General features: G+C 39.3%; 3 protein-coding genes across 9 annotated transcripts in view; 2 read left to right on the top strand and 1 right to left on the bottom strand.

Annotated features, from left to right (window-relative positions):
• Positions 1 to 8,954, top strand: part of p4ha2 (procollagen-proline, 2-oxoglutarate 4-dioxygenase (proline 4-hydroxylase), alpha polypeptide 2) — a 24,831-nt gene extending 15,877 nt beyond the window's left edge. For 3 of the 4 annotated variants that reach the window (XM_054755825.1, XM_054755826.1, XM_054755823.1), the window contains exons 9-16: positions 2 to 72; positions 356 to 455; positions 713 to 766; positions 1,271 to 1,330; positions 1,393 to 1,458; positions 2,073 to 2,141; positions 4,099 to 4,195; positions 7,655 to 8,954. In XM_054755825.1, the coding sequence (XP_054611800.1) occupies positions 2 to 72; positions 356 to 455; positions 713 to 766; positions 1,271 to 1,330; positions 1,393 to 1,458; positions 2,073 to 2,141; positions 4,099 to 4,195; positions 7,655 to 7,725 (588 nt within the window). In that variant the 3' untranslated portion in view covers positions 7,726 to 8,954. The remainder of the gene's footprint in view (position 1; positions 73 to 355; positions 456 to 712; positions 767 to 1,270; positions 1,331 to 1,392; positions 1,459 to 2,072; positions 2,142 to 4,098; positions 4,196 to 7,654) is intronic. The other variant, XM_054755824.1, reaches the window with a different exon arrangement.
• On the bottom strand, positions 3,347 to 27,197 carry LOC129169426 (sodium- and chloride-dependent GABA transporter 2-like). Its single transcript, XM_054755827.1, has 14 exons — positions 26,986 to 27,197; positions 26,784 to 26,918; positions 26,534 to 26,674; positions 26,351 to 26,438; positions 26,100 to 26,232; positions 21,927 to 22,061; positions 20,459 to 20,562; positions 20,040 to 20,164; positions 16,663 to 16,775; positions 16,445 to 16,582; positions 14,313 to 14,415; positions 14,148 to 14,248; positions 13,772 to 13,942; positions 3,347 to 11,080 (listed from the first exon to the last, which is right to left on the bottom strand). Exons 1-14 carry the CDS (start codon positions 27,164 to 27,166, stop codon positions 10,955 to 10,957), a joined length of 1,794 nt encoding a protein of 597 aa, XP_054611802.1. The 5' UTR covers positions 27,167 to 27,197; the 3' UTR covers positions 3,347 to 10,954.
• The window catches only part of jakmip2 (janus kinase and microtubule interacting protein 2), a 45,476-nt gene continuing 32,987 nt past the window's right edge, over positions 14,709 to 27,197 (top strand). The window contains exons 1-4 of one of the 4 annotated variants that reach the window (XM_054755819.1): positions 14,709 to 14,976; positions 26,051 to 26,274; positions 26,404 to 26,454; positions 26,523 to 26,654. The gene's annotated coding sequence lies outside the window, so the exon portion shown is untranslated. Of the gene's footprint in view, positions 14,977 to 26,050; positions 26,275 to 26,403; positions 26,455 to 26,522; positions 26,655 to 27,197 lie in introns of those variants that run through there. The other 3 variants (XM_054755822.1, XM_054755820.1, XM_054755821.1) reach the window with 3 other exon arrangements.

Raw genomic sequence — 27,197 nt, 5'->3', positions numbered from 1 at the left:
GCTTGCCAGAGCAACTGTCCGTGACCCCAAAACAGGAATGTTGACCACAGCCAACTACAGAGTATCAAAAAGGTGACTGATGAACCATGCACAACTGCTCTTTGCTGCCACCTACTGCACATTGTGTGTCAAAAAGCTGTAAGTGGGGTACAAGTGAGGAATTCAAATGCGGGGCAAATAACTTGCCATTTGCTGACTGCTTATGTTGAAAGTCTCATAACTCATTTCATTTAGGTTACATGTAATCCAGTACCAACTCAACCCAGATCATAAGTCATCACAGTAGAAATGGCCAGTGCTTGAATGCATGATTGCTAAATGCGCTATGTGCTTTTATATGTCTGCATTACATTAGTGCATGGTTAGAGGAAGAGGATGGGCCGGTCATTGCCAGAGTCAATCAGAGAATACAGGACATCACAGGCCTAAGTGTTGACACAGCAGAGTTACTCCAGGTAACGTGCAGATACATGGAAATAGTATCCATTTTCATGTGATCCACTCTTGGGGATGTAAGTTTTGATGACATAGGCTATTCTTAGGAGGGTTAAGTACGATTCTGTGCAAAAAGTAAATAGTCGAAAACTTATTTGTTGGTTTATTTACAAATAAGCTGTCAAATAAGATGTCACTAAAATATAAATACACCTGCTAACCCCCTAACTGCAAAATCACTTTTTTTGTGATGTATCCTCTTTCGATGACTGACCAGGTTGCTAACTATGGAGTTGGAGGACAATACGAGCCACATTTTGACTTTTCAAGGGTGAGTTCATGTGGAAAGTCAGTGTGCGTGCGTGTTGTGTGTGTGTGTGTGTGTGTGTGCGTGCGTGCGTGTGTGCATGATGGTGATATTGAAAATGAATGTTGTGAGTGGATGTTTGTGCTGTTGTGTGTTCTGTTGTGTGTCTATCTGGCAAGCATCTATCTGATGACGTTCATGTTATCTGGCTATATGTACTCTGGACATCTGTGCAGCTGTTTGTCTGGCTCCACAATGATGAAGGATGTTTTTTTTTTTAATATATCATTGCAAGTCATGCAACGAAAACTTCACGATTAATGTAATGTTGAAGCTTTTATTAAATAGGTTTATGTCAGTGTATATGCATTACAGCCATTACACAAGCTATTTGATTACATCAGTGACAGAGTTATGGTTCTTGCTTGGAGAAATGATCTTTTAGTGAAGTCGCTGCACTTTGCGGGGGGCTCCTATAGTACAAGACATAGTGATACAGTAAGTTAAAGTTATAAACATCTGTTGCAGCGTCCTTTTGACAGCAACCTCAAGGTCGATGGAAATAGACTTGCTACCTTCCTAAATTACGTAAGTACGGGTGTGCGCACTGTCTTCATTGTGTATTTTACTTTTGAATTTTATCTTTGTAGAAAGATGAGCCTGATGCTTTCAAAAGATTAGGCACTGGAAATCGCGTGGCCACTTTTTTGAACTATGTAAGTACGTGCATCCAGTCGCCGTTGATTGAGGAGGAAAGTTATGGCGGTTGGTCGTCTGAAATCTCCGCTCCATCTCTCCTTGGCTTCAACTCTGCTTCAATCTTGGACTTGAATTGATTGACTCTGATTGACAGATTTGATACGCATAACTAAATCATGTTTAAGTCTTCCGAGACATGTTGTCAAATTGTCAAGAAGTACACCGTCCTGTCAATCACTTCCTGTACTTATTGTGACGAGTTTGTTGGCCACCCCCCCATTAACACGCTGACAGACAAAGCACCTCCTTGTTGTAATCTTGCTGACAGTGAACTGTATTTTATTCCAATATGATTGATTGGGGTTCACTTCACTGTTCACCACGGTGCATGATGTGCTTTGTTGGTGTTATTGAGGTACATCATCACAACGCATCTTTTAGTAATTAGTGAGCCACTTCAGCAATACAATGATGCATCAAATAGTTGTATAAATAATATACAATTATAATTGCCTAATAGCATTGTGGCTAAAATGACATTAGGCTACAACACTGAATAAAAGCGCCATTACATACAGAAATTCCATTTAAGATCCACAAAGCAAATGAATTGCATTGTTTTTTTTTCTAGATGAGTGATGTGGAGGCAGGAGGGGCTACAGTCTTCCCTGACTTTGGAGCTGTAATCCGGCCCAAAAAGGTAACACTGTCCAAATAACTTTCTTAAATTTGTGCGAGTGTGTGTGTGGCAGTAAATAACAGATCAAGCAAGCCTTTAGAAACATTATGAAGAAAATGTAATGCGCTGTAAATGCATTAACTTTAATATGCCCATAGCGCTTTTGTATTTATTTTTATATATATTTTACTATTTTATTTTGTAATTTTCTTTTTTTAATGTAAATATACTAAATATCATAAGCTATGTATTGAATTTATAGTTTTTGTTGAGTTCTCTATAATAAAATGTTATCTTTAATTACCTTTTAAAATCTATAAATATATATTTTTAAGATGTGTCAATACATATATACTGTACTATTTTCATTTCATTTATTTTGTTTATAGTCTATTTATAAACTAGAATTTCCTTCATCTCACATATTTGGAAGGCTACTTGTTGTTAGGCAGAGTCAGTCGCAGAAGGTCCAAAGGAAAAAAATGGTGCAAATAGGCTGTTTTAATGGCAAACAAGGGTCCAGAACAGGAGGTCAGACAAACACACATTAAGAGAATTACTGCAAAAACAGCGTTATACGGACTATAGTGATAGAAGTCTGTCTATTTCCTTATACAGTGGAACCTTGGTTAGCGTTGTGAATTTGTTACAGAAGGGCCGACTCTAACCAAAGCGAACTGCTAACACCAAAATGGACCGCTAACCGAATCAATTTTTCTCATAAGAAATCATGTAAATCCATTTAATGCGTTCCAGAAAGCCAACAATGTGAACACAAAACATGTTTTTATAGTTTTACAATTATAGTTTTAAATCCAGAAAACAATTTCAAATGCATATCAATACATATAAATGATGGATGAAGGGGATAAATGAACGTTTAAGGTTACTTCTACCTTCACTGAAGACGTGATTCTTGACGTGACTGTCCCCAAAGACACGATGTGGCAGCGAGACACCACAGGAACACCACCTTCCTGTTTTGATGTGAGTTATTTCTTGAATTCAAATTCTCACATCAATAACTCCAAATGGAGCCAAAGAAAGTCGCAAGCGCCAGCATTTGATAAAGACGGTGAGAAACACTATCGAAATTCAATAAATAACTTATGACAAAACAGGAAGTGCGTGTCCCTGTGGTGTCTCGATGCCACATCCTGTCTTTGGGAACAGTCACGTCTTCCATGAAGATAAAAGTAACCTTAAATGTTCATTAATTCCTTTCATTTGCCATTTCTATGCATTTAGAAATTGTTTTATGCATGTAAAAATATAAAAATGTGTTTTGTGTTAACATTTTTGATGACATCATAGACGGGCAATGTAGCTGGTTGCCATTTTGTTAGCAAGCCAAGGATGCTAACAAGGACGTGTGGTGATAAAAAATACAGTACATTAAGAACACAGTCGGACTCTCGCGGCGTATTGTACGCTAACCAGAAAACAAATGGCAAAAGTTTTGGCGGAAAATCTCGACGTTAACCGAAAAACATGGCGCTGACAGAGGTTCCACTGTACACATTCATTTCAAAATGAAATCACTGCTTTGTACTAAATATCAATTACAAGTTCTAAAAGAACGACAATCACTGCGATCTGCCGGACCTTTAGGGCACTGCCCCTAATGTGGAGTGGCCACTCAGCGCCTTATTATTGTTTGGTGGTGCTTTCTTTTTTGTACAATAAATCCAACTGTAGTGGGAACAGTATTTTAGAGCCTTTACAGTATGTTTAATTAATTCATATTCAGGGAATATTTGGACCAAAAATTTGCTTGCAGATGTTGTGCATGCATTTCCAGTGTATCAAAACAGGAATAAAGTGGGTAGGCTATGAATGCCTGTAGAGCACCAACACGTTATCATCATGCAATAAATTACTCTCACATTCCTCATGCTTTAACCTAACATCTGGGTGCCATATATTATTTTTGTCAGAATGCTCTCGTCATGTTTGCACTGGTCTCATTTCCTCACAGGGGACAGCCGTGTTCTGGTATAACCTTTTCAAAAGTGGCGAAGGAGATTACAGGACCAGACATGCAGCCTGTCCTGTCTTAGTGGGAAGTAAATGGGGTGAGTAAAGTTGTCCTGGAATGACCTCCATACGTGTGTTACCAATTTAACAAAAAGAACATGAACATGAGGTGAAACGTTGAAAGTCTAACACAAGGTGTTCTCTGATACTGGAGGACTTTTAAGTTGTAATTTTCGAACAAGTCTTCTTTTGGGCAATACTGAAATGTAAAGATTCCCAAACGTTTCAAAATGCCGACTAGACAGCATGATTATAGCACTGGTGTGCTTTAGGCTGGCCATAATAAAAGCTCACTCAAAAATGTACAGTAAAACCTAAGGCATGCTGTCTAGTCAGCATCTGGATGTGACATACATGTGAGGTGGGTAGATTATCCCTGCAAATGAGAGGTGCTCACTAACACTGATTTAGACACATTGCAAACTAAATTTGAGAAAAAGGTCATGAAAAATGGGACCTAAAAAGTATATACCTATATACTATACACATAGTATACGATTACGATTCTACTGTTAACATTTGTTGATGTAGACATTAATCATATATCAGAGAATAAAGAAGCCAAATGTATAAAAGTAACATTTTTACGGTATTTTCACATGTGTTAAAAAAAACCCCAAAAAACACATCATATCCCCAAGCATGCTGTACGGCACTGGCAAAAGACAAACAACAACAGAATAACATCCATCCATCCATCCATCCATCCATTTTCTATGCCGCTTCTCCTCATTAGGGTCGCGGGGGCAGGCTGGAGCCTATCCCAGCTGACTTCGGACGACAAGCGGGGTACACCCTGGACTGGTCGCCAACCAATGGCAGGGCACATATACTGTAGACAAACAACCATTCACACTCACATTCATACCTATGGACAATTTAGAGTCACCAATTAACATAACATGCATGTTTTTGGAATGCGGGAGGAAACCGGAGTACCCGGAGAAAACCCACGCACGCACGGGGAGAACATGCCAACTCCACACAGAAATGCCCAACAGAATAACATGTCAAATGTATTTATTTTTAGACACGGACAAAAAAAAGACTTGCTGAATGAACATCATTTTGTCTGAAGGGATCAATATAAAATATATTAATAAAAAATAAAAAAAAAAACAAGTTTTGGCCTTCAGTTCAATCAGAAATAATTACATAGTGCAAAGCCCCTCAAATAATGGCACATTTCTTCAAAGGTGGCAAAAATGGGTCCAAGCAAAGATAAGTAAATAACACTATTTGCCACATAGGTGCAATGAAAATGCTGTGTTAGCTCAGAAATGTAAACAATCTGACAATCATACTAAAAGGGTCATAACTATAGTAATGTGCAAAAAAGTCAGGTTTGTGTCAACTAGTACATTTGTTTCACACAATAATAGGCAAAAAAAAAAACAACCCAAAAACAAGCGGGTTGGTTGGCCCTGCCAACAAGGTGTCCCTTAATTATTTTTACAGAAGTTGGCAACCCTACAAGTTAATTTGCCCATTTTATTTGTATTATTATTGAATATTTGTTGTTGACAAACGTGCGCTCAAACTTGTGCTCCACACTTAAGCCCGGTAGCTGACAGTAACGCGCAAATGAGGTAGTTTGCCAACCCACATTAACTCCTAAAGAGGAAGAAAGGAGCCAAACACCAAAGAAGAAGAAGGCGGGCCGATGTGTGTGAAAAGAGGGCCGTATTGGAGTTAATAATATCTATCAGTAATACAGTGAAAATGAGGTGAAATGTGAATATTTACTTCGCAAGTCGATTTCAGTGTGCGCCCCTACATTTTCTGCTTGCACTACAAAAATGTTAAGTTAGGGGCCACTGTGTCCCTAGAAAAAAAAAAAGTTAATCTGATGCCCTGTAAAGGGCTCTCAGCCAAGAAACATTGATTGTGCAGACCATAATTTGGCTTATTATTTGTCTTTTATATTGTTTTGACTGCATATGGCATGGCACCACATTCATAAGGAGTAAACTTAATTTCCCCCAAAATAATGCTCAAGCCAAACTACTAAATATTCGGATCCCTGCTTGTTTTTGTACAACAGATGCCAAACAAGTTAATGCTAGTCACATGCATAGTATAAATCCTCAAGCATAACTGTTTTAAACTCCTCCATCTGAGGCTTTGAATGTGCAGTAGGCCTAAATTGAGGGTACAGTAAAACCTCCAAGACAGGGGTGTCCCAAGTGGGGCGCTGTGGCCATTTTCATGCTTGTTTTTTAATTGCCCGCGGCACGTTATAGAAATAGCATTATCCCCCAAAAAACAGGAAAAATGGGAAATGTAAGGCAGAAAGGCAAAACATAAAGACCAGAAGATGACATGTTCATACTAATCACCAATAATAACACAAAGCTTTGTCTTTATATGTATGGCCTTTTTAGCCTTTTCACAAAATTAAGAAAATACCAGGTGTGTCTGAAAAGCCTCTCACATCGATGAATGTGATCAACATGAGTTTGACTTTTGACTTTGACTGTCTTGCTTTGAAATGAGTGGTATACAAAAACATGTAAAAAACAAAAAATGTAAGGTTGCAGAAAGCTGAGATTACGGTCACACACTCCCAAGATATCATGTTGGATGATAACACAATTTGCTAATCCCTCTTTTACCCATAGCTCATACAGCACACCCGGTCCCCTTAATTTCTAGACACACCTCGTATATTCAAATATTAAAGTCAAGAATTTTTAAAGAATTGCCTTTGAAAACACACGTATATCATCTCGAAAACTCAAATACGTGTAAGCTGTGGGATAAATAAAGTACAAATACAAATTACAAGTCCTAAGTCTATTTCACAGCGCATTATGAAACTAAACCATACCTTTGACTTTAATATTAAGAAAGCGAAGTGGAACATACTGTAAATATAATAACTGCAGGGAAAAGAGGGGGAGGAGTGTTAAAATTGGGTGCACTGTGAGGTGAATCAGGTCTACAAACAATGTACTCTGTTTTTCCTTCATTTCAGTGAAGGAAGTTCTGCGACAGCCATTATTTCATGTCATGCAGACAGACACGGAGGGGATCTAGTGTGTTCTCGTCACTCAGTATTAGAGCTGTACATCATCAGCATTAAAATGGAAATGGACATTGTGTCTAGGAATGATTGGTCCTAATTGTATGTACAGTATGTCATTGACATTCATTATATTGCTCAAGTACCCAGACTCCTTCCTGTATGGCAGTATGTTTCATTTGTAGTCCTATGGTTATCATCACACTTTTTACGTTTTGCCCCTGGCCACTTCTACTTTTCTGAGGTGGCATCACAAAAAGCCCCAAAAAACCCAAAAGTGTACCATCACAAGATATACTGACTGCATAATGAGAGTTTTGCTTGACTTTCGAGGTGAACTGTATTTTGTCCACCAATTTTGGTTGACCTCCAGATTGTACCACTTGTGAGAATCCCTGCTCTAGATCGATACAGTTGCTAGACAAACAATGTGCTTTTCATGACTACATTACCATTTTTCTTGTTTTTCCAGTGTCAAACAAGTGGATTCACGAGCGAGGACAGGAATTCAGGAGACCCTGCGGCCTAACAGAAGTGGATTGAACCTTCACCCGCTCAACACACAAACACAGCTCCCATACACTTTGCAGGTATGCTCAACAAAAACATAAATGCAACACTTTAGTTTTTGTTCCCGTTTTTCATGAGCTTAACTCAAAGACGTTAAACCTTTTTTCTACGTACACAAAAGGCCTATTTATCATTAAAAAATGTTTAATTCTGTGCAAGTGAGCATTCATAATTCATCCACCTCACAGTTGTGGCATATCAAATGGCTGATTAGACGTTGCTTTAGGCTGGCCGCAATAAAAGGCCATTACAAAAGGTCAATTTTAGCTGTCAAAAACAAAAGTGTTGTGTTTATATGTTTGTTGAGTTATTCAGATCATCTTGTCAAGGTCTAATTGGTAATTGTGAGCCAGACTGTAATATTAAACATCGCCAGTATTGAGCTTGTGGTTAAAATGTCTTTAGCGAGCCCGTCAGGACTGCCAGTGGACAACCAAAAAAAATATGTCAAAAAAAAAATAACGAAAAATGGGCTCAAATGTTACTTGGATGTTACAACCTGACAGGAATATCTTCTTTTTTTACCCACGAGATACTTTATTTATACAGTGTTTAAATTATTACATGACATTCTGTGCTTTTTCTACCAGATGGCCATTAAAAGCAAGTCAATAAATGGTCTTTTATTTTGAAACAAAACACCACTTTTTCCTGTTTTTATGTCACACGAGTTTCTAACCTTTCCTGTTTCAACATGCATCTGAACACTTAATGTGCTAATGTGTCGTGCAGGAGGTATCTTTTGAGAACGGCCTTGGACGGGCGTGTCTGAGGTGTTATTCAACGTTGCCTTTATCTCAGTTTATTTGTGTAGTGGCAATACAACAGACAATAACAATAGAAAATGAAAGCAGGATTTACATTTGAAAGGCACATGGTACGCTATTCATTTTGGAGGGGGGAGGGGGAACAGTATTTGTAGCCCAAGGCCCAAGTGAAATAACCCACAATATATTTAAGGCATTTTACTATGAAGAAATACAAAATTCGAAAGGTACACAGCCCTGTACTTATACAGTATGTAGAACTATAGAATGTCAAAATGATCGCAGTATTACAAAAAGATGCACCAAAAAATACATAATGCATTTCTGTCAATGCTTTACCCCACAAAAATAATACAAAAAGCATGATAGTATGTTTAAAAAAAAAAAAAAAACACACAAACCTGACATTATAGAGTCTTAAAACAAGAAATAAAATGCCACTGAGATGTCTTAACACATATTTCTACTTGAATGTTTTTCTGCTTTATTTTTTTTTTTTTTTAAATAAAGAGCATGATGTGATGCAAGGTCATCGAGGAGATTGGAAAAGCTGTTTTCCCTCCGGCGTTAAATGTAACCATTCTGTACTGCTCATAATATTGTTACCATTTCTGGGAAATGACGCATCTGTCAACATGTCGTAGGATATTACAAAGTTGGCAAAACGCCAGGGATGCCAGTCAAGTTGACTTAATCCTCACTTTCATATTGCAGAAAAAAAAAATTCTCCTGTGGTGTTTTTTCAGATTGTATCACTATTGGATCTCGCGTTTATTTAATCCTCTCGCTGACACTCAAAACCTGAAAATGTGAAGGTACAGTACGGTAATTAAAGCAATTTTAAATACCTGAAATCAAGGTTGGAATGATTTTGACTGACAATATATTTTTTTCCTACCAGGCACTTTCTTTGTTGGAACAGGTTGTGTATCTAATACCAACTAAGTTATTTAAAATAATCATCTGTCACCAGAGCAAGAAAATAGTCATTCAAGCAGTTTGTCAAGCCAAACTTGTTCTTGTTCTGTTTACAGATTATTATGGTGATTTTTAAGCAAAAACAATGTGTGGGGGGGAAAAAAAGGGGCCAGGAATGCTGAATCACAAATGTGCTGTAAGCCACTGCAAGGGGTAACTGTGAGGTACGTCTCCAATGGGGAGACGCCAGAGGACTTCGGGGAAGGTGCAGCAGCTTGTGCAAGCAAACTCCATCTATGTATTAAAGGCGTTTGCGGTGTTCAACTTTGGAGGTAACACTCTATATACTTTCTAAAGTCATACTTAACGTCAGCTTTTCATCTGGACATCACCCAAATAAACCATTCAGTCAAACTAGAGAAGTCCTTGTTCATGCAGTACTTCCTCTGCTCTGCAGGCACCAGCAACAGCGAGGCACACGTGCCACAATGAAGCAGCAGTAGAAGAAGACGGCTCGCGTTGAAACAACCCTTAAAAAATAGGAAGTTGGACTTTTAACGGCGACCGGACTCGAAAATATGTATTGTAGCCGACGCGTTCAAAGTCCAGCTCGGTTTGGATACACGCACACAGAAATGAAAAATTTTGAAAGACAACTACGAGCGAAGCCGGACCATTTTCTCACACAGAGATTATTATAAAGGACTGCGTGCCCAGCCGCTGTAAACAAGGTGAGATCTCCAGGTGAAATTAAAAACTAGGTCATTTTAATTTACTTGAAATATTTCTTGTATGTTTTCTTTACATGAAATACTGCTGTGATGCTTATTTTTGTTAAATACACGTTTGCTGTTACAGTCGTCTCGTTTCTAGCGGTTAATTGGTTCCATACCCGACCGCGTTAAATGAATTTCCGCGATATAAGATTCAATGTTAATAAATGGAGTATTTTCATAGTTAGAGAATAGAAAACCTATTTATGACTTTCCAGATATGTTTTTTTTAACATCATTAGAGCACTGTTGACATGAAGTAACATACTCACCTTTACATTTATTCATTGTTTGCACCACATTGCAACTTTTATCTTGCAGAGACCTGAGACGACCGCTCGCTATCAAGCTAGCGACCTAACCAGTTAGCCTCGAATTTATTTCTTCTAAACTTAGGAAGCCAAAAATGTACCACTTCCACACGGATTGGAGGACAACTTTTTTTCACTCAAGGTAATGTAATGTGAAGTAATGTCTCAGTGTTTTGTGTCATTTCTGCCACCTAGTGACCAGAATACAACATATCACTTGTATTTCAATATGTTTTCACTAATACCACAAAACAGCGAGCATTAATTTCTGAAAATCTGCGCTATAGCGAGGGAGCGCTAACGACTTACACCCAAAAAAAAAAAAAAGCTTTGTTTACAATACCTAGTTCAACGTTTATGGAATGCTATGTTTGGAAGTCATGAAAAATAAAAGTATTCAAAATGTGGTTACGTGTCAAGTGAGCATAATGAGTTAGTAAGTGTCCAGCCCTTGGGCGCTTAAATTTTTAAAATTTTGGTCGGCATCGGCTCCAAGAGGAGGAAGACTCTTGTTATCCAGGGGAAGGTCGTCTTCAGGACAGCAGAGCAACAGGAATCGCTGCGGGAATAAAACAGATAAAGGGGAAATCGGAGTACCCGGAGAAAACCCACGCAGGCACGGGGAAAACATGCAAACTCCACACAGAAATGCCCAACGGAGATTCGAATCTCCTGACTGTGTGGCCAACATGCTAACCACTAGGCCACCGTGCGGCTATTGAGAAATACATTTCTGAAATATTTCACCCTGTGTGTACTGTGTGTGAATCAATAGAATAGAAGAGTTTCTACTACTGAACTAAATACACTTCACAGATATTATAATTTATTGATCTGCACTTGTATATCATGCGTGTATAGGCAGTCACACACATTTGAAATCTCTACTTTTTGAGGGTTTATGGGTTTTGAGAACATTATAGTAGTAATTGTTTGGGGGAAAGGGAGTATATATGTATCGTGTGTCAGAATTAGTAGCAATATGTTCGTGCTGACGTGTGTTAAGTCCTACCTTTAATTACAAAAATGTCTCTAACAGCAGATGTGTAATAGTAATCGTCCCAAGCCTCATCCAAATCTAAAGCATTTGTACACACACACACTAAAAATGTTCAGTATATCTGGAAGTGGATTTAAATGAACGATCCAGCTCATTCCTCCACCTGCTCTGCTCTTACTGCAGATCACAATGTCACCTGCCAACATCGTCATCTGTCAATCTGTCTGTCACCATAGTAAACAGTATAAACGGGCTCAGGGCCGACCCTTCATGCAGTCCAACCTCCACCTGGAACCTATCAGTGACACCTACAGCACACCTCACTGCCGTGCCGCTGCCCTCACACATGTCCTGTACAACGCTATCATAGTTGTGTCACCCCATTTTTCCTCATGCTACATGTTTACAGTAAACCATCAAAATCAAATCCACACAAACTATGCGAGTGCAATTAATCTTGGCTTTTTTTAAAAATAATTTTAAGGAATGCGCTTTGGAAAGTTTTGCTGTAGGCCAAGAAGGGTTTTACGTGAAGCCAAGTTGTTCTGAAACAACCCCGACATTCATCCATTTGTAATTCCATTCATGTTACGTACGAATGAGGCCAGCTTAAACTTGTGAAAGTCCTTTTTTTCATGCAAACATATGGACGCTTTTAAAAAGTATGTCACATAGCTGCACTGGTTTGACTTTTGTGTTGATGAAAACAAAGCTCAGCTGGTCCTATTCTCTCTGGCAACAGATGCACTCCTGATCAAAATGTTACGATCAGTTGAAAAACTTGAAAGAATTTACATTTTACACTGTTGGAGCTAAAGGAGGTTGTAAGTAGAGCTTCAAAATGCAAAAAGAGTGAAACAAAAAAAAATGTAACCATTAAACTGAAATAGGTTGTCCATCAGCTCATCTAATGTTTAAGGTCATACCTTAAAAGAAAACCAAACCCCGGCTAAAATAGAAATAGCATTTTCAAAAAAAAGGTAATGAGTAGCTGCAGCACTCTTGTTAATCACCGCAAAAATTGGTTTGGCCATGCTTGATGCCAGTGTTTCCAGGCAGCTGGTGGCAATGTTGCTCCAGGTGGTGAAGATGGCTTCATGGAGGGCATCCACTGTCTGGTACTGATGCCCATTTTTGTAAACTTTCCTTGCCATCCATCCCCAAATGTTCTCAATTGGATTTAGAGCAGAGAAACATGCGGGATGGTCCAAAAAAAGTACGGTTATGTCTCTCGAAGAAGTCCTTTGTCATGTTGAAAAACCCAGTCATTACCACACAGAGTAGGGCCTTCAGTCATGAGGGATGCCCCCTGCAACATCTCCACATAGCTGCCGTCTGACGCCCCTGCACAACCTGAAGCTCCATTGAAGGAAAAAGCACCCCAGATCATGATGGCATCCCCTCCACTGTGCCATGTGGAGTGGCTGAGGGCCGGCGACATTTTGGGGGGGGGGGGGGGTCTACCACTTGACTTTTTGTTCCATAATCCTCAGGATCTATTAAGACGTTTCAAATGACCGTCTTACTGCGTCCAACTTCAGCAGCAATGGCACGCTGCGAGAGGCCTGACTTATACAGCTCAACAATCCGACTGTGTTCAAAGAGAGAACGTTTTTTGCCTTTGCCATCAAGAGATCATGACAGTGTGAATACCCGACAAAAAGTGACATTGAATTCACATTTTCAAGAAACAATTGTCTCACTCCCATCTTCTTTTTGCATTTTGAAGCTCTACTTAAAACCTCCTTAAGATCCAACAGTGCAAAATGTATTGCAATTTTTCAACATGTCTTAAAATTTTGATCAGGAGTGTATGTATAGTTTGTATTTACTGTAGTGCTGGGCGATATGGACCAAAACACATATCCTCATATACAGTATTTATGTTGAACATTGATATAAGATGTATATCCTGATATTTTTTCCACTCATTGAGTTTTGACAAAGTCAAAGTCAATGCGTGTTTCATTAAAATACATTTAAAAATGATAGAAAAATTAAAATATAATCAGTCTTCTTTATAACAAAGTTTTAGCTATGCTCAAATTCTCATACTAAAAGCAGTAAAAAGAACAAAATAAATAAAGTGCCCCGTTTAACCTTTTTAAATATCAGCAGCAACTCAAAAATACCCTACTTTGAACAGTATTATTTTTGTTAGAACGCGGAATATTGTAGGAGAGACAAAAAAGTGAGTAAAAATACCTTAATTATGTTTAGAACTACAAATAAACTTGATTCAGTGCTCACCTGTCGAAGGGTACCTTTTCCATGCACTAGTTTGTACACCACAAAGAGAGGAATGAGGGAGAGGGAGACTGTTGCAAGGAACCAGCCCAGGATGTTGGCCCACAGTGGATAAACATAAGTATTGCTGAACTTCAAAGGTGAGTATTTGATGATGGAGAAGATGAATGTGCCCTGAGGTGAGAACACATGTTGGGATTAATTTAAAAATGATACCACCTGCTGCGGTTCCTATTTATTCACTACATGAAGCAAACCGTGCACTTGTGTGAGCAATTTGCACTTCCTGCACGGCCGTGAGACCATGCGCATGTGCATTTGGTTTGTCATATGTTGTATTTCGTCGTCGAGTACACAGAGAGGTGAGTTGAATGCTTACAAAACACAAGCAGGGAGTGATGTAGCACCAGCAGATCTTCATTAGAGGTAAGGGACGGTATCCAATCATATCTGTGATGTTGCCATAAAAACGCTCAGCACCTAATAAACCAAGAAGAGGTATTAGAAAGGGTTTAGAGGTTTAAGCGTTGTAATAAGAGCATACCATAGACCCAGGCAATGCTGACAGACTGGCAGATAGACAGGAGGAGCAGGGTGGTGCCACTGCACACATAGAAATCCACCAGCTGGAGAAGGTACATCCCCCCCTATGAGGGCGGCAAAAATAATATTTAACATTATCAATATTAAAGGGATTGTTCTGATTTTTCCATCCCCATCAGCATTATAGTCCAACAGCGACTTAGGCCCCACTTGGTCTCCTAAATCCAGTTCTGGTCAAATTTCCGTGATGAAGAACGTAAAACGCTTGTATCTGTCTCCCGCCGTATCCCTGCGCAGTGTCACCTGTGCGTTCATGTGTATGTGACGAAGACGCTCGCATCTACTTCCGCGACGGAGCGCCGCGGCCATCTTGTTTACGTATATGTTCTACAGCGGAAGAAGATGCGAGTGTCTTCGTCACATTCACATGAACGCACCGGCGGCAGTGCGCAGGGATACGGCGCGAGACAGATATAACGCCGAGCGTTTTGTGAGGTTTGAGTTTTTTGAGAAGGCATTTTTGTGATGCAAATGTTTTAATCTTTTGAAGGCATATTGCTTTGAGAAGCCAAACTCTTTACTTAATTGTCCCTAGCAACTAAGTGGAACTACGTTCTTCATCACGGAAATCTGACCAGAACTGGATTTAGGAGACCAAGTAGGGGGTAAGTCGCTGTTATTGGACTAAAATGCTAATGGGGATGTCATACAACTTCATGTCAAAAAAATCTCTGAACTATCCCTTTAACTATAAAAATATGAGTGTCCAATGATAATACTTTTCCTAAAAGTGATGTGAAATATCATCACATTTTTTTGGTTACATTTGTGGTTATTCTTCTTATTTGAATTTGTAATGTCAAGATACACAGGATAATTGAAATCTGGAAAGAGAGATTCAAGCTTGAGGTCTTGGCAAGCGACAAATATATTTCTTTTCACTGTTTTAAACTTTTTAGGCTGCTCCCATGACTTCAGCACGAATGGAATTGCCACTAGGGGATCAGCAATAGGCAACCACAAAGTGGCACAGAGCAAAACTAGCTTTGGTTCTTCTTTCTTGTATATCTTTAAATGTCTTATTTGTTTTATTTTGTTTGATGTATTTTTTTAACAAGACAGTTGTGAATTAGACATGCCTAAGAAGGAGGGACAGAGACATTAGCCTTGGGTCAAAGTCCTGATTCAATACATGTGAGATGTGTTATTATGTTACCATGATGTTGGTGTTTATGCATTGTTTCTGCCAAACAAACAAATTAAGGACAGCGTTTGTCTTTAAAGTTCTTCTACAGTCCAATGCGATCGTTGAAGTGACACATTCTTTTAACCTTTAAAAACAAAAGGAAACATGTAAACAAAAGGGTTTGCACATGCGTTTTAGCTACTCCGTAAACAAATCATTCCGCCCATTGTTGCCAACTTGACGATTTTGTTGCTAGATCTGGCGACAGTCCAACCCCCCTTGATGACATATTTTCTCAAAAGCGACTAGCAACAAATCTAGTGACTTTTTCTGGCGTGGTTGGGGAGTTTTCTTATGGTTTTGGGGACTTAAAAGTGAAAGCAGGTATTGTTCTCCATTTTGTATTCTCACTGAGTGGCAGTGGGTGGTGCTTTGCTGGTCCGCCCCGTTCCAAAGGCAGTCACAAGCCAGCGGTGTACAGTCAGCTTCCGCGCCACACTAGAGCATGATGTGGAGCTTTACGTGTCAAAAGTGCAAAGGAATCACGCAGTTCTGTCGTCAGATCTTTTGATTGTTGAAATATCTCTTCAGAAGCAAAGCACATACAATCTTATAACTGTCGCCTTCCGTGTTTTTCTGTTTGTTTTTAACTGGAATGTTGAGCTCCAAGTGGGATATTTCCAGCCTCCTAGCAAGTGTCTTGAATGCAGCATACTGCATTGATATCCAGGTATGAATGTTCTCTAAATTTGAGTGGCCTTAGTGTAGTTATGGCACGTATGTGAAGACAAGTGTACTGTATAATACAGGATTCACAGTCATTTTTGCAAATTGGTGCATGAAACTTTGCAAAAGTGCAAAGGAGAGAGAACATTTAAGTGGATTATTTTCATGTAAATATCAACTAACTCCACCTACGGTGCTTCCTATGCTTGGCCTTCACAAACCTCGGTCACCAGGGACAATCCCAGCAAGCAGCAGACAGTACAAATGGCCAGCAAGACAAGCTCGCGTCTGTATCCTTGACGTAGGTAAAATGGGAAAAGATCAACCAGCGACGTCATCAGACACTCCAGACCAACAAACTGCACCAGAAGGAAATAACAGGTCATTTGAAACTCTTTGGGGGGTCCGCTCATTTGCTCAAAGACATAATGTTGCATACCTGACTGTCCAAGCCAAGTAGGATGATCATTAGGAAGAAACACACCGCCCACACCTGCGGCATGGGCATCATGGCGACAGCACGGGGGTAAACGATGAATGCTAATCCTGGTCCTAAACGTACAGTACAATGAGACGTGTTTCAAAATGAAACCTATCAAGAAACAGGCGAGAAGATCCACAAAAATCCCTCTAAAAAGATCTAAATACCTTGTGTGGAGATGGGTGAATATTCCAGAAGTACACCTAGATAGTATTCTTTGGTTGAATCCAAAAATACCATTTAGAATTGAGGCCAAAGAGTTCAAAGGTAGTGTCCTCAGAACAGGGAAGGATTTTTTTTTTTTTTTTTGCCACAATCTGGGAATCCTTGAGGTGTTTTAAGGACAGACAGATGGAATGTTGCAAGTATGAATGTCCTTCGGGAACATTCTCCTGACTTCTTACATGGGAACTCATGGCCAGAGTGACTGTTTGTTTCTCTCACCAGGGCTGTTTTTCCCGCTGCTCAATTTGGCCTCAAGAGTCCTGGTTGTCCAAAACTGAATTCCAGAGGTTGCTTTATTCTTCAGAACATTCAATGCAGCCTTTCCCCAGATTTGTCTCATGCCACATGCTGTCTGCAAACTCTTCAACCCAATATTTAGTTTGAACTCAAATATGCTTTCACTACTATGTAGACGTTCCAGATCATGTCTAATTAATATAATGTGACATAATGAAATCATAACACTTCAAATAATATTAACCTCAACATGTATGTGTGAATGGATATACTTTATGTAATATTCTCTTCAAAAATAAAATTGCTAAAAGTTTTACAGTTTCGTTTTTGCTTGATCGTTATGGGGCACAAATTGAAGATGTTTTGAAAAATTTTGCATTATAAATGTGAGGAAAAATGTAAACGTATATACTTTAGTAGTAGTGTGCAATTTGCGATTACTGAGCAATACAGTAATCCCTTGTTTATTGCGGTTAATTGGTTCCAGATCCGACCGTGATAAGTGAATCTCCACAAAATAGGATTTCTTCTTTAAAAATGAACCACAACTTTTAAAAATAAGTATTTTCATAGTTAGAGCATAGAAAACCTGTTTACGACCTCCTAAATACGGAACATGAAAAAACACTCCTGAAGTCACCTTTACAATCACATTACCAATATAGTAGATACACTGTAATCACAGAAAATAAGCCATGTGAGACATAAATAACGCTCATGCTTGTGTGTGTTGCAATAAATGTGTTCCAGACATGTACAGTACACAAGAAGTGACGTTGGGGGTTCAGAGTTGAGTTTTAGCTGGATTACGGCCACAGCAGTAGCCGGTGTTCTGATTATGATTATCATTACGATGATGATGATGATGATTATTATTATTGTTATGTTATTTGCGCTTGTTGTGAGATCATTTAAACCTGCAATAAAAGCCTGTTGTTGACAAGTCTGGTGCTGTTCTCACTGACCAATGTGGAATACTACATGCACAATTTGAATGAGTCTTCTTAATGCCTCGTATTTGTATTTTAGTTCTTTCAGCCATTTTATGCTTGAAAATGCTAAATTTAGACACAAAATACAAAAAATTGGCTTAAGTATGCATTTTGTAACTAATAGGCCTTATTCAACCACAAAACAGCTTGATTTATTAAGCATTTGTGATCTATCTTTCTCAGTTGTCTTTATAAGTTGATGTTGACATTGTAAATTTTCACTGGTACAGGAGTGACAGGAGTAGCAGATACTGGCACACAAGCCTAGAGCGCCCCCTCTCGCGGCTGTCTGAAAAAAACATATATAATTCGCTCCGGAATATAAATCGCAGGACTGGCCAAACCATGAAAAAAAGTGCGACTATAGTCCGGAAAATACGGTACATTTCCAGAATGAAATAGTGCCACAATGCAAAACAGAAAGGAAATTAAAGATTACATAACTAACAAAATAAATGGTACACATTAAAAGAAATTGAATTAAAATGAAATTATAATCTGCAGGTTTTCTACAATTAAGAGCATAATTGTAAAAGACAGTTCCATGGCTTGTTGTCTCTGAGGTTGACAATTTAAAAAAAAAAAAAAGCTTCATTGTGAAATACGACTTGCCATCTGTTTGAACCCACACATTCACAAAATACCACAGAATGGAAGTTGGACTACTTCAAGTTCTCATGTGTGCACATCTAATGGCGCTCACAGAGGTCCAAGGCATGCTTGGGTCATTTATGTGTATGCTCAGACACTTGAAAAATTAGGGGGAACATTGATCTTCCCCCTTGGGAAACTGGGCATGGCAGTTCTCCAACATGATAAGGAGCCCAAACACATTTCCAAGATGACAAGTGCCTTGCTGAGGGAGCTGAAGGTGATGGAGGTGTATGACTCCTCCAGACCTGCAAGGTGCCCTAACATCCACCAGCTCCAACAATGACGTCATCATGGAGGTGTGGAAGAAGATTCCAGTACTGGAACAATTTGTGCAGCTCTGGTGAATTCCACGCCCAAGTGGGTGAAGGCAGTGAAGGATAACAATGGTGCTCACACTAAATATTCACAATTTGGACTATTTGGAGGTGCACTCACATGTGTTGCCGACTATTTAAGCAATAATGGCTGTGTGTTGACTCATTTGCAGTGTACAGTGTTCCCTCGCTACATCGGATTAGCTGTTTCGCTGATTTTCTCAAGTTGGTATATATATTTTTTAACAGCGTATGAACACGCATTGTGTTCGGCGTCCTTGTGGTGTATTAGAGCGATCCATCGGTGCTCTGTTGTATGTGTCTGTTATTGTATTTACTACTTCTACCAGTAGAGGGTGTTGTATACTCCTGTTGAAGACGTGTGCGCGGCTCCACTTATTCTCAGTGTGTTTGCGTGCCTGTATGAGCGTATTAGGAACCCACAGTAGACAATAGCTGGCTAAATATAGAGCCACAACAGTCCTTATTGGCTAAGGGAGAACCCGCCTATTGTGTTATGCGTCCCGATTGACTGTAGACAACTAACCGAATAATGTAAAAGACAGTTGACATGAATTTACTATAACAATTGCCCTTTAAGAAATAGTATGCCACAGGCCCCAATTTGGGTCCCGAGCCGAAATTTGGGAAGCCCTGGTAATCGCCAGTAATCCAGACCAGGCTGTGATCTGTGTGGTCTTACTTCTCAACTATGTTGATGCTTTAAAATAAAGGAACCAAAAAGCAAGTCCAAGTTTAAAAGGATAAATAGTTTGGATTACATCACAGTTTCCTTAAAGGGGAGCACAATAACAACATTGTTAACATAACTCTTTAAACAACCAAAACTTTGTAAACATGCCTGTCAGTTCCCATGGTAGAGCAAACCCGCCTGAATGCAGTAAGTACTTGCCTGATTCAGCCACTTCGGAAATATCAACCCCTTGTTCGTAGGTCATAAATCCCAAGACGGAGAAAATGGCAAAGCCTGCCACAACGCTGGTGGCGCTGTTCAGCAAGCACAAGTAGAAACAATCCCTGGAAGATAAAACCCATCCAAATTTGCTCAGGTTGAAGCAGTGACAAAAAGGAAGTGCTGCTGCTTATTTGAACTGGAAATAGAATTAGAATAATTAAAAATGATTTCATCGCTCTGACTCTGATGCCAACCATGTGCATGGTAGTAACAAAATACAGCATATCTGTTGAGCACAAAAACACAGTCTGTTTCAGATTGTTTGACTAGCCACTCACTAAGAAATTAAAATGAATTGCATGTCTTCCAGGGGTGAAAACCTTTGAATACTATACATGTAATGTTTTCAGCCTTACTTGTAACAGTTGTTGTTGTAAGTATTGTAACTGCCAAGCGAGGTCAGGAACCCGAGTCCGATGGCGTAAGAGAAGAAGATCTGAGTTCCGGCGTCCATCCAGACCTCAAAATATCCAACACACCAACATGTTCTCAAGGCAATTTATCACGTTTAAATACCTCCACCAAGGCTGAACAACTTTAAACATGTCTGTCTGGCTTACTAACTATAGGGGTGTTATTTCATGTCTACATGGCTCTAATAATGGTAAAAACAGTTTTTAGAAGATCATAAACAGGTTTTCTATGCTCTAATTACAAAAACATTCATTTTATTAATATTGAATCCTACTTTACAGAAATTCACTGATCGCGATCCGGTCCCGAACCGTTTGTGTCCTGTCCCACTTAATGTTAAGTTGTTGTATGTAATACATGACATCTATTACCATGGTTAAGTGCATAGTTACAGTGTATGTGTAAAAAAAAAAAAAAGTATATAAACTGCACAACAGCGCTTCTCAGAGAGGCAGGTGTGGGCAAACACAACTCATTAATGCTACAGACGCACAAAACGTGTTCCCAGTACAGGACTAGATTGTGGCTAGATAGAACACACTTCCAATATACTGTTTGGTGTGTCACTATCCCAGTTGGCCCCAATGCAAGCGGACTTTTGTCTGGATCTGCACCAGAATTTGAAGGGGAAGGGTTCTTCCTTGACCCATGTCACATCACACTACAAAATTTCTCGATTTTTTTTTTCTTTTTTGTGTAATCCTACTAATTAACTACCTAACTAACTAACTACGCTAACTAACTACGCTGAAAACCCACAGCATTTCCGTGTGTGGAATTAAATTATGGAACGGATTGAGTAAAGAACTCAAACAATGTACAGAGATGAGCAAATTCAAAAAACAATACAAGCAGTTGATGTTTGCTAAATACAAGGCAGAAGAGTCCTGATTGTTCTGTCAGGTTTGTTATTTTTTTTTATTTTATTTTATTTTATTTTATTTTTTATTTATTTATTTGTTTGTTTTTTTATTTTTTTTAATAATTTTCTTTGTTGTGTTTAAAAAAAAAAGAAAAAGCTTTGTTCTTTTTTATTTATTTATTTAGTATTGTCATCATTATTATTATTATTATTATTAATGTTCTTTCTTTTTTGGGGGGGAGGGCTATCTCACCGTTATCTATTATGTGTTATCCTGACTATCACTGAAAACATGACATGGAATCCAGAAGTGAACTACATGTACTGTACTAGATGTAGAATGGATGGGGGGTAGGATTAAATAAGCTTTGCTTCTTCCTACTCCTTTTGGACATGTGGAACTGTCAAAGAATGATTCATGAGATGTATTCCATTGTAACCTTCATGTTCAAATAAACTAAACCAAACCAAACCAAACCAAACTAATAAGACACAGTGTTATAATTCAGTGTGCTTTGACAGACTTGATTGTAGAGTCATGGTCTTACCTGTGGATCTGACAGACGGGTCACGTCAGGGTAGATGTAGTAAATAATCCCGTCCATTGCCCCTGGCAAAGTAACTCCACGGATGAGCAAAATCAGCAGCATTGCATAGGGGAAGGTTGCTGTGAAGTATGCTGCCTACATTAAGTGACAGAAAGAATTAAAGTCAACTCATTTAATGCTGCAATTTTATGCTATTTCATTCTTTTTTCTTTTTTTTTTACCCTTGAAAACACACTGCATGAGTGTGTGCTGATTTCAGCCATTGCCTTGTGTACATGTTTTACCCCCGGGAACATGCCAAGCACTTACAGTGTCCCTTCCAGTTCTGATAGTTCAACTTAATGTATACATGTCCTGTCAACTAAATGGACATTTTTTAAAATTCACGGATGATTTGCACCAACAAGAAAGGACATATACCGCGCGCACAATTATTAGGCAATTTACATTATTGATTATTAGTTTTATTATTTAACAATAACAGTGCTCTTGGTCAATGCAAAATGTTAATAAACGTCAAACTTGAATATTTAAGGAAGTGAAAGTGAGGTTTTGTTGCTTTTGTTGAGACTATCTCTGTGTGCACAATTATTAGGCGACTCAACGAAAAACAAAAATATTCCCATCTCACTATTTTCTTTCTTTTTTTTTTTTTAAGTCAGAATGATAAACAACACAAACTTTACAAATAAATATTTCTGATACATTTCCAAAAATTAGTGACCAATATATCCACCTTTCTTTTCAATAACACGGAAAAGCCTTCCATCCATGGAGTCTGTGAAGTTTCTTGATCGTTTGACCGTCAACCTTTTGTGCAGCAGCAACCAAAGCATCCCAAACATTGTTCAGAGAGGTGTACCTTTTTTCTTCACTGTAAATCTTACGTTTAAGGTCCCACTCAAGGTGAGCTAGGAGGTCATGTCTTAACTTTTTCAGACCTTTACTAGCTAGCCATGGATGCATGAAAATCACGGTCTTCTTGAAAGATGCACACTTTTCCCTGTACCACTGTGAGAATAAAGTGGCAGTAGGTTTGGGAGTTGAGTTTGAGTCCATCTTTAATCTGAAAAGGCCCAACAAGCCCTTACCAGTACCCCACCTCCACCTTGCTGGCGTCTGAGTTGGAGTGGAGCTCTCTGCCCATTGCTGATGCAGCCATGGGCCCATCCCTCTGGTCCATCAAAAGTCACTCTCATCTCATCAGTCCATAAAACTTCTGAAAAATGTGTCTTCAGATATTTCTTTGCCAAGTCATAGCCTTTCAACTTGTGTGTCTTGTTCAGTGGTGGTCGGGTTTCAGCCTTTCTTGTCTCTGAGCACTGAACACCATGTACTGTACTTCTAGACATTCCAGGTAGATTACAGTTCTGGAATATGACAGCACTGGAGGATAAAGGGTCCTGGGAGCTTCACGTTGGAATTTTCTCAAACATTTGGCAGTTAATTTGCATGGTTTTCTCGCAACATGTTTCTTTCGACCCTTTAGTGCACTCGCAACAAAACATTTAATGGTTCTGTGGTCACGTCCTAATATCTCGGCAATTTCAAGAGTGCTGCATCCCTATGAAAGATGTTTTACAGTTCTTGACTTTTCAGAGTCTGTTAAATCTCTTTTCTGGCCCATTTTGCCAGAGGAAAAGAAGCTGCCTAATGTGCACACCTACTTTGTTGTGTAGATCTCCTAACGCCACACACCCCCTCAGTACACACCTCACCTGGTATGCTTAAACATTCAAGGCATTCAAGTTTATTCAGCTTGGGCTTGGAAAATATGCATAAAAATGAGAATATTGTCAAAATACTGCCTTGCCTAATAATTGTGCACACAGTGTAAAAAGACAATTTTATTTGTGCTTAACATCTCTTCATGCCCGTTTGACATGGATGTTAAATGTTTGAAATTGTGACAGATGCATCCTGAAACAAATTCATTCACTTTACATGATTTATGATGGAAAATATTGTTTTGAAAGTAGCACAACTTGGAAGTCAGCCACTGAGCAAAGTGATTTTGGCTTTGGAGGTTCAACTATAATTGTATTTCATGTTAATCTCATTCAAGTCAAGGCACGGCAGTCCAGTTCGTCACATTACACAACAGAAACAGTAAGATGTCCCTGCATGACCAAGAACACTCTGTGAAATGTGAAATGCCTTGGCTGATAATACTTGGCTATGTAATTTTTTGGCTCACACATTGTAGCCTTCAACATGGGACGGGATCAATTACAAGACAGGTGTGGACACAAATCAGATCAAAGTCAACACTGTTTTAATCCCTGTTTTCGGAGGACACACTGGAAGAGGGACACTGCCAAAGCCTAAGCATTGTGTTCATTTAAAGGGTTTTTCATAAAAAAATGAACAAATTCATTTTTTTGGAGTACAGTATTGGAATAAAGAGTAACAGGACATTTCATTAGGTACACTAAGGGTTTGTAATTGTACAAAACTCCACCGGATCACACCGAGAATTTGACATGACAGTGTGAACACCTGACTGAAAATGACATTGAATCCACATTTGTGCCAAGATTTTGTCTTTTAAAGGCTGTGGTCTTACATTTTTGATCAGCTGACGAACAGCCTATTTCACTTTAATTCTTGTTTGCAATAAATTCCTTACCCCAAAACGTTTTTGTCTCATTTCTTCTTTTTGCATTTTGTAGCTCTACTTAAAACTCCTTAAAATCCAACAGTGCAAAGTTATAAATTCTTGCAATTTTTCAACTGGTCTTAAAATTTTGACCAGGAGTGTAAATATAGGGGTGCGAAAAAGTGTTTGCCCCCTTCCTGATTTCTTTTTTTTTTTTTTTTTTTGCACATTTGTCACACTTAAACGTTTCAGATCTTCAAACAAATTTAAATATTAGTCAATGACAACACAACTGCACACAAAATGCAGTTTTTAAATGATAGAAGGGCTTGGTGATAACGCATCAAGACAACTCCACAGTTCACAACCAATATTAATGTGATAACGTGACAAAAACATCAAACTTTTAAATAAAATACATCTACTCACCACAGTCCATTTTTACTTCCTCAGTCAGCTATTGTGGGCATAACTTAGCTTGTTGAACAGTTTTGCTTTGCCAGCCGGCCCACAGAGGTAAATCCGAAGTCTGATTGGCTAAAAAAAAAACGCCCCATTGCTAATTGTGTATGTGACAGGGCCCGGAGCTCCTATTTCTGAAGGTCCTGGACAGATTACATTGATATGACAACACATAGACGTGTTGAAATCTGATTAGATAAAAAAAATCTAACATACAAGTGTTCTGCTGGAGCTGCTTTACTGCCACCTGTCTGCACTTTGTTGCGGTGAACTAATGGTCCTGCCAGGGCGGAGCCACCTGCACGCACCTGAGAGCAGTCAGCCCTTCTTAAGCCATGCTTGCACACTCACTCTCTGCCAAATTGTTGCAACATCTACGCTCGCTTCCAGCTCAACCGTTTCCTCTTGTTGCGCTTCCCTGCGTGTATCCTACTCGTTGGCCATTTTTCTGACTGTAGCTTTCGTGAGTACTTATACAAGTCCTACTTAGATTTTTCAGTCGCTCCCTTAGTTATGTTTTGTACCGTGTGGCTTCGCTTGTTTTCTTGTTGGACTTTGTTTTTCTGTTTTTGTTTTTTCCACTTCTTTTGAGTGCACTTTTTGTTCCTAAACATTGTTTCTTCACATTTGTTGTCGTTTCTGCTGTGGGGACCAACCACGCACTGTTCGCCTTTCCTAACAACGCATACACTACTGGAAGCAATGCAGCCAAGAAGCATGTGACTAAATGAAGATAATAGACTGTTTGGTATAAATATTAGAATTTAAGTTGTAAATCTAGGTCAGTACTTCTGGTTGTGGTTAGGCCAGCAGAGAAGGTTTTGGCAATGGCGACAGTTTGTACCTGGAACAAAGTCTCATGCGTCTTCAAAGTGTGAGTCGTTTTACTTTATTTGTGTTTTATTGTACAGTGTTTAACTTGTCTTCACACTTGTATGACCGCTAAGAATGTTCAATTGCTGCTTTAAACATTGACTGTACAATTATTAAAGATTATTGCTGGACATAAAGGTGACAGTTTAACCCTGGAACAGATTAATTTACTCTACAGTATTTCCTATAGGAAAACTTTTGGAGGTTCCACTGTAAATACGGGGGAAAAATGATCTTACCTTCCCGGTGGATTTGATCCCCTTCCAAACGCAGAAGTAGCAGATGATCCAGGTTAGGATGAGACACATGACCAGTTCCCACCTCAGGCTGCCCACCTCCTCAATACCACCAGAGATCTTCAGCACTCTTCGCCTGCATGGGGAGAGCACATGCGCAGGAGCAAAGGTGGCCATGGTGAGGGGACAACCAACATGAATTATGAGAGTATGATGGAGGGATGACAAGAAAAGAGAAAGTGAGATGTTCTTACTGCCAGAATTCCACAACCGGCTGAGTGCTGTTGTGTCTGTCTGCCATGCTCAGGCTCTGATTCGAAAGGCTGGTGTCTATGCATGAGTCTAAAAGAGCAGGAAAGTAAGGCAAGTGCAACAACAAAAGTAAACATGCAAAATAAAGTGATCATGTTGTGCTCTTTCCTGCAGGGGGCACCCACCTGTGTTCCACTCGTGTGTACATGTGGCCCAAGGCAAGTCTGCGCGCAGGGAGGAGAAGAGATAAAAGAAAGCCCATGCAATGATGATAATGTAGGAGGTGGCGCCGAATGCAATGATGAGGTGACTTGCGTAGCCTATGCCTGCAAAACAAACAAAAAAGTGAAATAATTAAAAGCAAAGTCGAGGGTGCCAAGCGTAATGCGTAATTACGCACTCACTTATTAAAGTGGCATGAAAGCAAACATGCACCTTGGAAAAGTGGACAAATCTTCCTCCAACATGTAATCCCACCCTGATTGGTGTACTGTCCCATAGCAGTCTCCAGGAAAAACAAGGGAATCCCGCAGGTGATCATGAACAAAACGTAAGGGATGAAGAACACACCTAAAGCAATTCAGCAAGATTACAGTCAGAAATATTAAAACTTAAAAAAAAAAAAAACAACGCAAACCTCCGCCGTTTCTGTAGCACAGGTAAGGGAACCGCCACACATTGCCAGGTCCGATGATGGCGCCCATCACAGTCAGGATAAACTCTGCTTTGGTGCCCCAATAGCCCCGTTCCTCCTTGTGTTCTTTGGACTTCTTTTGACCTCCGTTGGGCATCAGAACAACACCATTCTTTGCAGCCATGATCCTTCTTCCACTTCAACTTGTAAATGGG

Source organism: Dunckerocampus dactyliophorus, chromosome 16 (genome assembly GCF_027744805.1).
Source record: "Dunckerocampus dactyliophorus isolate RoL2022-P2 chromosome 16, RoL_Ddac_1.1, whole genome shotgun sequence".
In the NCBI taxonomy this organism is placed as follows: Eukaryota; Metazoa; Chordata; class Actinopteri; order Syngnathiformes; family Syngnathidae; genus Dunckerocampus; species Dunckerocampus dactyliophorus.
The sequence above is the reverse complement of the archived record's forward strand: the minus strand, read 5'-3'. Positions and strand labels throughout refer to the sequence as shown.

Coding starts and splice junctions, on each gene's coding strand:
- LOC129169426 (XM_054755827.1), bottom strand. CDS start 27,166: ATGGCTGCAAAGAATGGTGTTGTTCTGATGCCCAACGGAGGTCAAAAG. Junction 26,675..26,783: donor GATTTGTCCACTTTTCCAAG/GTGCATGTTTGC, acceptor TTTGTTTTGCAG/GCATAGGCTACGCAAGTCAC. Junction 26,439..26,533: donor TACACACGAGTGGAACACAG/GTGGGTGCCCCC, acceptor CTGCTCTTTTAG/ACTCATGCATAGACACCAGC.